This window comes from Lutra lutra, chromosome 3 (genome assembly GCF_902655055.1).
Source record: "Lutra lutra chromosome 3, mLutLut1.2, whole genome shotgun sequence".
NCBI classification, from domain to species: Eukaryota; Metazoa; Chordata; class Mammalia; order Carnivora; family Mustelidae; genus Lutra; species Lutra lutra.
Genome location: NC_062280.1, coordinates 138,955,363 through 138,969,046, shown reverse-complemented (window position 1 = coordinate 138,969,046; position 13,684 = coordinate 138,955,363). Strand labels below are relative to the sequence as shown.

Genomic DNA, 13,684 nt, shown 5'->3' with positions numbered 1-13,684 from the left:
GGAATCCATCAAAATCCTTGAGGAGAACACAGGCCACAACCTCTTCGACCTCAGCCGCAGCAACATCTTCCTAGGAACATCGCCAAAAGCAAGGGAAGCAAGGGCAAAAATGAACTATTGGGATTTTATCAAGATCAAAAGCTTTTGCACAGCAAAGGAAACAGTGAACAAAACCAAAAGACAACTGACAGAATGGGAGAAGATATTTGCAAATGACATATCAGATAAAGGGCTAGTGTCCAGAATCTATAAAGAACTTAGCAAACTCAACACCCAAAGAACAAATAATCCAATCAAGAAATGGGCAGAGGACATGAACAGACATTTCTGCAAAGAAGACATCCAGATGGCCAACAGACACATGAAAAAGTGCTCCACATCACTCGGCATCAGGGAAATACAAATCAAAACCACAATGAGATATCACCTCACACCAGTCAGAATGGCTAAAATTAACAAGTCAGGAAATGACAGATGCTGGCGAGGATGCGGAGAAAGGGGAACCCTCCTACACTGTTGGTGGGAATGCAAGCTGGTGCAACCACTCTGGAAAACAGCATGGAGGTTCCTCAAAATGTTGAAAATAGAACTACCCTATGACCCAGCAATTGCACTGCTGGGTATTTACCCTAAATATACGAGCGTAGTGATCCGAAGGGGCACGTGCACCCGAATGTTTATAGCAGCAATGTACACAATAGCCAAACTACGGAAAGAACCTAGATGTCCATCAACAGACGAATGGATAAAGAAGATGTGGTATATATAGACAATGGAATACTATGCAGCCATCAAAAGAAATGAAATCTTGCCATTTGCAACAACGTGGATGGAACTAGAGGGTATCATGCTTAGCGAAATAAGTCAATCGGAGAAAGACAACTATCAAATGATCTCCCTGATATGAGGGATAGGAGATGCAACATGGGGGGTTAAGGGGGTAGGAGAAGAGTAAATGAAACAAGATGGAATTGGGAGGGAGACAAACCATAAGTGACTCTTAATCTCACAAAACAAACTGAGGGTCGATGGGGGGAGGGGGGTTGGTAGGGGGGTGGGATTATGGACACTGGGGAGGGTATGTGCTATGGTGAGTGCTGTGAAGTGTGTAAACCTGGTGATTCACAGACCTGTACCCCTGGGTATAAAAATATATGTTTATAAAAAATAAAATTAATAAAAAAAAAAAAGAAAACTGTAGAAGGCTTGAATGGGCAATCCCTTAAACAGGAAGTACACATTGGTTTGATAAGTTAAAAGGGTCCTTCTTTGCTCAAGTAATATCAAAGAAAAGTATATAAAATAATGCAATTTATTACATCAGTGAACTTTCTAAATTAATGCAATACTGGGTGTTAATAAAATGCAGTAAGAAGTGCTTTTTAACTCACTGTTGATGAAAGTGTAAATTATAAAATGTTTCTGGAAAGCAATATGTAGAAGAATCTTTAAAATTGAATGACCTTTAAACTTTGTCCCATTAGTCATACTTTCAGGCATCACTAAAACATGCCTTATAGAATAGGATGTATTTATTTGTAATTCTTCACAATTAAAGAAAGTGAGCTGTTATATTTTTTGTCATTAAAACTTTAGTTTTCAAAAACTAGTTAATGAGGCAGGGAACAATCTGCAAAATATAATATTAATGGAAAAAAGATTGTAAAAAGTATATGGTATAAGCCAGATTTAGTAAAATCATAGATACACATACATTAGGGTTGTCAAACAGCAAATAAAAGTATAGGACAGCAGTTAAATTTCAATTTCACATAAAAAATGAATAATTTTTTAGGGTTAATATATACCAAATATTGCATGGACATAATTATACTTAAAAAATCCATCACTTAATCTTAAATTCAAATTTAAATAAGCATCCTTTGTTTTAGCTGGCAACCCTAATTTACATATATGTAAATATACAGGAAATAAATGATTGAAAGAGAATATATCTAAACATTTTGTAGTAATTATCTCTAAATGGTAGAATTCTAAGTTATTTTTATTTTATTTCTTATATTTCTCTGTGTTTTATAAATTTTATCACCCAAAATTTCTTTTTAAGTTTACCCAAAATGTTTTTTTGATGATGGTGAACTCTGATCCATTACACACTGGATATTTTAATTATTAGGATATGATTCCATATGAATAGACTCAAACTATATTCTACTTCACTAAAAATAAAAGATAATTTTCCACCCAGTGAAAACAACAGATCTACTACTCTTTCAGATCTTCCACCAAACTTTGTAAGTTTTCTTCTTAAACCTTCTTAAGGGCGCCTGGGTGGCTCAGTGGGTTAAGCAACTGACTTCAGCTTAGGTCATGATCCCAGGGTCCTGGGGTCCAGCCCTGCATAGGGCTCCCTGCTCAGCGGGGAGCTTGCTTTTCCCTCTGCCTCCTGCTCCCCTTGCTTGTGCTCTCTCTCTCTCTCTCTGGCATATAAATAAATAAAATCTTTTTAAAAATAAACCTTCTTAAGTTACATTGGATTTTCTGGTTATTGGTTTATTGAATGTCTGCTCTGTGCCTGGAGCCACGCAAGAGGTTGGAGATAGAAAGATAAATCAGATGCAGTCCTCTCACTCAGTGAGCTCATGGCCAGTAGCAGAATGTACAAATAAACAGACAATTACAGTGCTGGATGCTGGGTGCTAAGTGCTGAGATGGGGGGTTCAGACTCAAGGAGGGGAGGAAATCCACTCTTAGATTGTGGATGTGAGAAGTGGCTTCCTAGGGAACTGCTTTCTCTGCTGTTAAAAGACAAGAAGTTAGCCAGGTGAATCGGGTGTGGTAGAGAGGAAAAGGGGAGAAAGAAGTATTATTTCTAGGCTGAGCAAACAGCATGTGCCTGCAGGATAGGTTGGAGAATGCATTTATCCATCTTGTGGTCTGACTGAGAGGGGCTGCTGGAACTATATGCTTTGTTATCAATCATCATCATATTTGTCATCTTGTGGAGAACTCTGCCAAGCAAAAGAGAAACTTCGTTGCAGCTCATATTGAATTAGTCCCACCTTTCAACTCTGCAAACCAGATATAGGCCAAGTGATAGAGACTTTCCCAGTTAACTGACACTCCAGAAAACCTGCATTTTAATATCACCATGTTTGCACAAAGTCTCCCCAGCAGATCTGAAAAATAATTTTCAGAGGTGTAAAAACAGATCTAGAATCTGCCTTTTATCCTGTAGGAAATTGTATATGCATATTATACATGAAAGATTTGGAATCTTTTTAGATGAATTGGATTCAGATCCTTCTGCCATAGAGGAGAAAGAAGTTTCTATTTGCTGTTGACATGGTGTTATATGATGAGCCAAGATTGGGTGGCCTCAATAGAAAATTGACTCTGAAAGCAAACTATTACCAGAATAAAACCACCTGAAATAAAAATCAGTCACTTTTGGCAAACATTCTCCAGACCTCCTTTGGTTCTTTTTAAACCATTGTAGCAGGTGAATTTCCTTAGCTGGGGTGGGGTAGGGCAGGGTGCAGGGGTGGGGTGCACTTTGCAGTTAGTTCATCCAGACAGACATATCAGGAATCCAAGCTGCTCAGAATTAGGTGACCCATAAGAGAATTAATAATGTTTTCTTCTGCCTGCGGTGGCTGACCGATAGCCCTCGCTTCAGAAAACGTCCAGCTCAAGCCATCTGGGCAGTGTTCCACGGGGCACTGCCGCCAACCCCTGCTAACAAGCACTCTGGGCAGAGCAAGCCTTGTCTCGAACTCTTCCTCTTCACCAACCATCAAAACCCAAGCTGTTCAGCTCTACAGAAGGAAGGAAGTTCTGACACAGGCAACAATATGGACGGACCTGGGAAACATGCTGAGTGACAGAAACCAGTCACAGAAGGACAAATGCTGTATGATTCCATTTATCTGAGGTTCCCAGAGTAGGCAAAATGATACAGACGGAAAGCATGACAGAGGTTACCAGGAGTGGGGGTAGTAGGAAAATCAGGAGTTACTGTTTGGGAAGGAGACTTTCTGTTTGGGGTGACAAGAAAGTTCTAGAAAGGAGAGTAGTGGGCTATACACCATTGTGAATGCACTTCATGTCAGTGAGTTGCACCCTTAAAAATGGTTAAAATGGTAAATTTCTTTAGAGCTCATTTTACTTAAGAAGACTTTCATATCTTAAGAAATAATCAGACCTTTTATAAAAAAACATTCTCCTCATTCCTAATTGAAGTACTTTAGAGCCTCCCTGACCTCTTAATGGATTCATTTTCTAGTGTACTACTAATACATTTTGTAAAGTAGTCTAAAAATGTATTAACTAAGGCTTCATAGTCTTTCAGATGAAGTAAACAATCATTTGGAAAAATTCATGGAAGACTAGCGTGAAGAACTCTGGTTATTTTCTACAAGTAACGATTTGAAAGGGTCCAGTGTTACATATTTCTCTCTAAAAAAATTTATATAAAATCCAAAGAGAAACACTTAATTTCTTAAGGATTCATTGACTGTGATATACTCCATTATCCATAAGCTGGGGACACCTAAAAAGCACTCATTTAAGGGGCTAAGAAGTGCCATGTGGAAAATGGTAAATGTTGTGTTTATTCCACCACACACACACACACACACACACAACTGAAATGGGTGATGAAATATTCTAGAATTAGCTATTAGTGATAGGTTGCACAACTCTGAAGATACTAACTACCACTCAGTAATACACTTTAAAGGGTGAGTTTCATGGTATGTAAATCAAAGCTATTATTTAAAAAAAAAAAAAAAATCCAAGCTGAGAGAAGCAGTCTTTATGAGGAGTGGAAAGATAGAAGTCAAGTGTCTCAGAGCCCCTCCCAGCAGCTGGAAGAAATTACCTAAAGAACTAGGTGAAGGGGGTAGACACAGGCTGAAGCCAGTCATGTCCCAGACAAGACCCCCAAAACAGATGGCAGAAGGAGCAATTCACTCTCCAAGATGCTGAGACAAGGGGGGGGCAAAGAGCAAGAAACACGACAGGATAGCTTTCTGCCTTTTACAGACATTTTTCTGTAATGGAGAACTCTCTCATGGAGAGAGTTCTAACAACGTCAGAGGCTTTGGACAAAAATCGTCAGGAGGGTGTGTGGTCCATCCATGCCTCTGGCATCTGAATTCCCCGCCGGGTCCAGAGGTTAGGTTCCCGGGTGCCACTGCCTGGACCCTCACTAAGATGCAAGGCAAGCTTGTCGCAGCAGGGACTCTAAGAAGTCACCACCAGAAACGTGTGGACTGGTTTATTGCCTTGCTTTTCACAAGCGTGACCACCCACAAGGACAGGGACTTTGACTTGCTCACCAGTATTTAGAACAGCTCCTGACACACACCCTGTTCCTGACAACAATAACGTGTTGAGGAAGGGAGGGAGGGAGGCAGGGAGGATAGCTATTGATGAGCTGTTACTTAAAAATTACTGAGGGCATCACTAGCCCCATCACTCGTGGTTTCTTTTCTTTTCTTTTTTTTAAGATTTTATTTATTTGACAGAGAGAGACAGATCACAAGTAAGCAGAGCAGCAGGCAGAGAGAGAGGGGGAAGCAGGCTCCCCACTGAGCAGAGAGCCCGATTCAGGGCTCAATCTCAGGAACCTGAGATCATGACCTGAGCTGAAGGCAAAGGCTTAACCCACTGAGCCACCCAGAACGCCCCTCACTCATGGTTTCTGCACCAGGGCCCATATGAGAAATTCTGCAAGGTAAAGCTGGGGAAAAAAAAATCTCACTTCCCCTAACCAAAGGGTATGAGTTCTTCCTCTTAGACAGAATTCTAATACGAATCCAGCTCTCTTTATGGTAGCTTCCAAGAGATACAGAGCCAAACTCCTCCATAGCTGCTGAATTATGATCTACACAGCCTTGATTTTCTGTTGATGTTTTGTTCTCTCCCAGTTGTCCCATTTCTGCGGCTGCTTTATTCTGCCAGTAGGTGGCTCATCTCAGGTACTTCGTAGGATGAGTGAGGAAGAATGATAAAGTGTTTCTGTGGAAATGGTTTGAAGATACAGTCCGCCCCACTGTGAAGTTACTCTTGTAGCTGAGCTCACGCCGTCTACCCAGCTTTCTTCCTAGTGCAAAAGTAGACAACACACACTCGGGGCTTCAGTGCTGCAGGGACCAAGAGTAAAAATGGAGTCAGAGGTAGCCGTGTGCAGGGAAGGAGTCGAGACGAAGGGAAATCTGACTCACAGATGGTGGGGAGGAGAGAACGCGATGCTTTGGGTCTGGGTTTCTCCTGCTCAGGGGAGCCCGGGCCATGCAGCCCCCATGAGAGCGCTTCTCCCCTCGCACTGAATCCACGAGGGACAGGAAGCACGTATCTCCCTGATGACTCTCCCTGGCCCAGGTGTGCAGGATAAAGTAGCCTGCTCACCTCATCCTGAGGGGCCACACGCCCTCATCCGACAGATATTTTACATTTTCTGATTGAAAGGCACAGTGGCTCCATGGGCAAGCGTGTGAGTTCTGGCACCGTGCAGACCCAGTTTAAATCCTGGCTCTCTCCTCATCAGGCGCACAGCCTTCCCTAAATCTCTTCCTGTCTCAGAAACCCAGTTTTCCCCTCTGTGGACTGGGGCTAGTACTCGGCACGTGTGGAGGACAGTCAGAAGTCAGGACTAACTGCTGATTGTCACTGGCTGGGCCCAGGGCCATGGCCGAAGAGCAGGGCTGGGGCACAAGGAGGAGACTGGCGGGTGCCACTTTGCCGGCGGGAATGCCCGAGGTGCCCAGGGCGGGGGCTTGGATGGCTTTGCATTATTGGTTCAGAAACTCCATGTCCGAGGTCAGGACCCACTTCCAATACGCTCTCCTTCTGCCGCTTGAGTTTTGCACCGTGTTGGAGACTCTAACACTGGAGCATCTAAACAATGAGTCCCAAACTATAGCTCATACGTGACGTTGACACAAAAATTCTCCGCTGTGGGTTTTTTGTTTTGACTTCAAAATGTTGCAGACCATGTGTTTCATTCATTTTCGTAATGACCTCCTGTTTGGAGGGAGGACCGGACTGTCACAGGGCCTGGCCAGGACCCCCTCGGTGCAGGGGCTCAGGAGGGCCTCCCCACATCCACCCCCAGGCTCGCTTCCCTTCTGGCCTGTCCTCACTACGATCCACATGGGTACTCGTCCTGGCTCGCTCATCTCCAGGGAGCTGGGACCCCAGATCATTTGGCAACCTGATGTATCGTTCCTTAGCCATTGTTAACATTTCAGCAGGCCCTACTGGAATGCCTTACCAGGGTATGAGAAAATGTGAGTCTGCTCCCTGGAGTGGCTTGGGGAATAAATTTAGTGTGTCATGACCAGCATGTAAAAGAACTAAAAAAAAAAAAAAAAAAAAAAAAAAAAATAGTATCAAGTGTTTTGAAAAAATATCAGAGTACCAAACAGAGAATAGGAATAACTGTATCTCATGAATTTTTGTTTTGGTTGTATTGAATAAACTAGGTTAGTATCTAAAATATATATTTTTTCTTTTTTTAAATTTAAATTCAATTAGCCAACATATAGTAATCATTAGTTTCAGAGGTAGTGTTCAATACTTCATCAATTGTGTATAACATATATTTCTTACTGAGAGTTTTAAACAGAACAGCCTAAAAACCATTATCTTTTCAGAAAAGAGAGACAGACAGGGGAACGTAAGTTCTGTGGCCAGGCTGGGGGCTGGTCAATTCATGAGGAGGGAGAAAAGGTCTCCACGGTGCTGTGGTGCCTAGAGAACACCGCTCACTCCCTACCCCAAGGCCAGTGCTTCCGTCATCTGTGCACAGAAGACCAGACTTTATAAAGCATTCATAAGTGACCAGTGGTTGTGCTTTGGGGACAGAAAAATGACAAAGATGCTGTTTCAGCTTGATCACGCATACCAAAGTGGCTGCCATGCACCAAGGAGACACACAAGCAACATGCCACGGGAGAGTATGATAAAGGCTAGAACAGAGACGTGTTTAGACTAATGGGAGAGAGAAGAAAAGGCTAATTCTGCAGAGGGCTGTGCTCATTTCCTAGGGCCACTATAACAAAGTCCCACCCCCTGGGCCACTTGGAGCAACAGAAACTTATTGTTCCAGTCTGGAAGCCAGAAGTCTGAGGCCAAGGTCTTGTCAGGGCCATGTTCTCTTTAAAGCATTAGGGAAGGATGTGTTCCAGGCCCCACCCAGTTTCTGGGAGGTCCCCGGCTTGTAGCAGCCAACTCCAGACCTCACCTAGGGTTCCCCGTGTGCGAGTGTGTGTGTATGTGTGTGTCCCCATCCCAGTTTCCCCTTCTTATAGAAGATCGGTGTTGTCAGATTAGGGCCCCACCCTAATACCCGCAATCAACTAGTTTTATCTGTAATCAGCCTAGCTCCAAATAAGGTCACCCTCTGAGTTACAAGGTGTTAGGACTTAAACATATGATTCTGGGGAAACACAATTCAGCACATGATAAGGGCTCAGGAGAAGGAATGGTGTTTACCCGAAACCTGAAGATCAGCAGGCATTTTCTACAAATGCAGGAAGGGGATGACATTCCAGAAGAAAGGAGTTCTCGGATCCTCTGCTCCTCCCACCCAGCTAGCCCCGGAGAGGGCACCCATTATGTCTCAGGTACACCCGGCATCCCACTCTTTCTTTAGGAGCCACAAAGGAGAGTACTGGTCTGCTGGAGACTAAGAAGCCTCCCACACCTTCCACTGCAGAGTTAGTAAGCCCTGGAAGACCTACTATGTGCCAGGTCCTATCACAGACAGGATCTTGCTTTTGCCTCAAGGCAAAAGCAGTTTTGGGTCCTGCGGTTTGTTCTTATTTCCATTTCTATGCTACAGAAACCAAGGCCCAGAGAGGCCGAGTTAACCTGACCAAGGTACACAGCTGGTAAAGACCCCACTAAAATTCAGGTCTTGGTCTGACGAACAACAAAACCATTTAAAAACTTTTTTCTGGGTGAGCCTGGGTGGCTCAGTGGGTTAAGCCTCTGCCTTCAGCTCAGGTCATGATGCCACGGTCCTGGGATCAAGCCCCTCATCGGGCTCTCTGCTCAGCGGGGACCCTGCTCCCTCCTCTCTCACTGCCTGCCTCTCTGCCTACTTGTGATCTCTGTCTGTAAAATAAATAAATAAAATCTTTAAAAAAAAAAAAAAAACACTTTTTTCTGGTCACATCATGGTGAGAGGCATCTCCCAAGGAAATGTGCACATTGTGTCCACAGGGCCAGAACTGGTGTTCTGTGCCTAAGCCCTCCCTGGACTTTCAGACTGCTGAACTAGGAAGAGTGCAAGGAAGAGGGGAGCCAGGCTTTCTAAAGAGACAACTGCATTTTTTTTTTCTTTTTCAGGAAAATGTGGTGACTGGAGGGACTCTAACCAGAGCCGGGAACCCCACGATATCCAACTACGAGGGACTCCAGAGCCCCCTGCAGCCCTGTCTGCCATGGGAGGTGACCCTGAAGGAACTATGCTGGCCGGTCACAGGGTCCGTTCTGGGACCCAAGAGTAGGTACGGGGCACTGATGTATTTTGGGGGTTAACAAACATGGTTATTTAAACCACTGCCACCTGGGATAAAATGCAGACAGCTGAAACCAGTGGGGGGAGGCCAAGCCCTAGAGATCTGATAGCTGGCCAGTCATTCAAAGGTAATGGGGCCTCCACAGCCCACAGCACACTCTGCGGAAACGATGTAGGAGAGACAGGTCCATTGTCCAGGCACCAGGGAAACGATCGGTGGGAACTTCAAACAGCCTCAAACCTCAGGCATTTGGGGAAAAAATAAAAAATAAAAAATTGAGGACTGAAGGAAGGAGTGCTCCAAGGAATTGGAGGTCCTGTCAGAACAGGTCACTGAGCCTCAGCTTGCCCCTCCGGGACACAGGAGTCTGTCGCAGCTCCCATGTGGCATTAGTGGAAAGCTCAAGGAGGGATACTGAGTACAAACACTGGAGTGAGTAGCAACCACGAAATAACTACCGGGACTTGAGCTAATGTCCTGCTTGGACTGCCTGGGCTTGAAGCCTCCAGGGCCCTGCAAAGCTCTCATGCCCTCTCCGTGATGTCACGGGGTGTCTGGAGGCTGCGTCCGTCCCCAGGAGGCTGGGACCCAAACCGCAGATGGAGCCCCTCCTCCAGCCTTCGGCTCCCGTGGAGCCAAACACTTCGAAGTCAGAAAGCATCTCGTTCCCAGGAAGAGCGCACGTCTCCCTGGAATGTTCAGGGGCCGCCCAAGAGTCCTGCCGTCCATCAGGCGGGCGGCACATGACAAACACGCCATGCAAACATGCAAACGCCGTGCGCTGACCCCAAGCCCGGGACTCGCCCCAGGCTGCCCTGCACACACCGCGAACCCCCGTCTTCAGGGCCTCCCCCAGGAGGAGAAGCAGCAGGGGACGACCACCCTGCCCCAGGCCGAGGGGAGGGCGGTGGAGAGTCTCTAAGGGAGGAAGAGCTGGGGCTCCGACGATGCAGACGAGTTAAGCGGCGCGCGCGAAGGGAAAGGGGGCGAGCCAAGTCCCCCGCGCGCACCCGGGGCTCTCGGAAGAATTCTCCGCGCAGCTGTGCGTCTCAGCCGCGCTTACCTTTCTTTCTTTGGAGGTGGGCGGGCCGGGACCCCTCTCCGTGCTCTCGGAGGCGGTGGAGGAGGGGGAGAGGCAGGGGGCGCGGCTGAGCTTGAGGTCGTGCAGGCTGCTGAGGTACTTCTTCCGCAAGGCCAGCAGCTCCTGCAAGTACTGCAGGCAGTCCTGGGGGCGCGACAGCAGCCACGCCCGGTCCCCCTCCTGTTGTAGGCAGTACAGGCCGCTGTCCATGCTGCTGGTGCTTGTGGACGTCTTCAAGGACTCGCTGAATTTCTCCCCGTGGTCCCCGACCACGTACATGGAGCTGCTGCGGGTCAGCCTCACGGTGGGGCTGGCCGGGTCGCAGCTGGGACCCGTGGCCACCCCCGCCTTCCTCTGCGGGCCCGAGTTAAAGATGGAGTGCAGCTTTCTGAGCATAGTGCTGGATTTCTCCCCGCGGGTGCCTTCCAGCTGCCTGCGCGGTGCCACTTGATCTAGCTGCGGGGAGACGAGCCAACACGCAGGCCTCCCGCCATCTGCCTGCCAGGAGGCCTCGGATCTCCGGAATCCCAGAGACGGCGGCCGGCCGGGTCAGGCGGTCAGGCTGGGCAGCTCTCCTGGGGGGCACATTTCCATGCCCCAACCATGGTGCCATCCACCACCCGGAAACGCAAGGTGGGGCACCGGGAGCTTACAAGCAAGAGGCCTAGTGGCCTCTAAGCCCGGTTGGATGCGAGCACCTTCGATGCTCTTCCACGGAAGGCCCCAGCTGGATGTGGAAAGCGAGACAGTGCTATTTTCTCTCCTGCTCCTTTTCCATGTCTGGATGTGGTCTCCCTCCGTCTGATTTGATCTCAGTCTGGATTTGTACGTTTCCACCTGGGCCAAGCTGGCTCTGGTCCTGAACGCCTGGCGAAATCCTACGGGGCGAGAACACTGCGAAGCCAAAACCCCTGTGTTGCTTGAGGTAAAATCCAGTCCCCTGCGAGAGGCCAGGGTGGACAGAGCCAGAGCCGTTGGCCCGAGGCTCTCAGATCTTCGATAAGCTGGGCCCTGTCTGCGTCCTGCAGGCGTGTCACCCTGCCGTAATGGGACCTTGCCACAGTTATCGGATAGCAGCCCATTGTGGAGACAGGAGGATTCAGGTGTCGGGACCACAGCCTTCTGCACAAAAGCCTTAGTGAAAGGAGGGTGGCCACCAAGATGGGGCAGACCCGTCTTTAACTTAGCTAAACACATTTTTCATTTAAACAGACTAGTCAGAATCAGACACAAACTATTTTTCCAAGAGCATCCTCTGAGTGCACTGGGATCTCGGGGATGTCCCCTCAGGGATTTTTCTCAGACTAATAAGACACGTGGTTTTTGTTTTTTTTTTTTTGTAAGATTTTTATTTATTTATTTGACAGAGAGAGATCACAAGTAGACGGAGAGGCAGGCAGAGAGAGAGAGAGAGAGGGAAGCAGGCTTCTTGCTGAGCAGAGAGCCCGATGTGGGACTCGATCCCAGGACCCTGAGATCATGACCTGAGCCGAAGGCAGCGGCTTAACCCACTGAGCCACCCAGGCGCCCCAGGACACGTGGTTATTGCCTTCATTTCTCTACACAGCCTGGCTCTCTCCCAGACTTCACTCAGAAAGCTACAGCCTATAAATCTGCAGCCCAGGCATTTGCTTAAGCTGGGATAGGTGTTAGAGGAAATCCACAAGACCCCAGAAACAGGTTGTGGGGTGTCACTGGCTGTGTGTACCCGCATTGTTTATTTCTGCCGGGTTTCCATTTTGTTTGTTTTTGCCATATGAAAGAGAGAAAGTGTTAGTGGTTTTGTCAGATCTTCAAAGAGTTCAGTGTCAGTGGCACGTTAATTTACTGAGCTGTCGTGGCATCCTTGGGAGAGAAGAATCCTTTCCATTCATTATTGGTCCTCAATTCACAGATGAGGAAGGTGAGCCTGGAGCGGTTAGGAGACTTACTAAGGTCTAAATTGGTGAGTGAGAAACTTGTCCTCAAACCCAACCACCCAGCTTCAAAGGCCGGCATGCTGGCCTTATGGCCCCCCTCAGTGCCATGGGCCTGTGACGTCATACCTATCACTCTGCCCATCACTCTGGCTTTTCACTGGCACAATATTGAAGCACTCAGAATATATGAGCGCTCACAGAATTTCTGCCTAAAGGAATCCAGGGACTGTGACCTTTCTCAGTAGCTTCTGCCAGTGGACTTAGGATTATACTAATTCTACATGGATTTAGAAAAAGGTTAGATAAAAAATGAAGTCTGATCTATATCATATCCAGAATGTCCCAAGAATCTAACCTGTTGATCTCAAAGAGAATGAAACTATCTTCCTATGTATTTTTCTCCTCTCTGCTCCTGTTTCCCTGCTGGATTCTTCCTGAGGGCCAGATTTATGAAGAAAATTGATGGAAAATTCTAGTGACATCACCAGCAGAGCATTTCATGAATACTAAGACACAGGACATGGGCAGGAGGTATGGCCCAGCTTGATGACTCTCCCCTCCTGTCAGACAGTCTCGGAGGCACCCCTTTCTCCAGAGCTCCTGCTGAGGGAGTCAAGGGGAGAGAATACATTCTCCCTACAAAAATACTTGTCATCTCTGTTTGGGAAAGTTCATCTCCAATAACAACAGCCTTTATATCTCATTTAGATTTTCTCATAGCCTCACCAGAAGAAATGGGTGAAATCACCTTGTGGTCTTAAAAAGTATTTCTAAGGACACTACAAATGACCATCAGATCCCAAATCAGGGACCCCAGTTCTGACTCCTCCCTTGCAAGCTGGAGAATGCTGGGCAAGCACCCAGGTGGGGAAGGGAGAAAGGCCTGCATCCTTGCACCCAGCCTGCCCCTCCACACCTACTATAGACAGGAAGGACCCAGCTGGTCCTGGAGCTGAGTTCCCCACTCCACACAGACCAGACGCACTCTCCATGTAGATATTAAGAGACTTGAGGCTTGACCAGAGCCCCAGAGAACTGGCATAAGGTGACTCAGTGTGTCAAACCTTGCTTCATTCCAGAATTTCTCAGACTCTAAGGGCAGAATCCCAGGGGGAAGCTGAGGGGTCCAGAGGGGTCCAGAGACCTTGTTCCACAGCAATGCCAATGCCGGGGGATGGTAGCTATGGGCA

The 13,684-nt window shown here is 47.0% G+C and overlaps 1 protein-coding gene across 1 annotated transcript in view; it reads right to left on the bottom strand.

The window, feature by feature from the left end:
• C3H13orf42 (chromosome 3 C13orf42 homolog) overlaps positions 1–10,971 on the bottom strand; it is a 29,105-nt gene extending 18,134 nt beyond the window's left edge. Inside the window, exon 1 of the mRNA XM_047721808.1 lies at positions 10,558–10,971. Coding sequence (XP_047577764.1) covers positions 10,558–10,971 — 414 coding nt within the window. The remainder of the gene's footprint in view (positions 1–10,557) is intronic.
• Between the last annotated feature and the right edge of the window lie 2,713 nt (positions 10,972–13,684).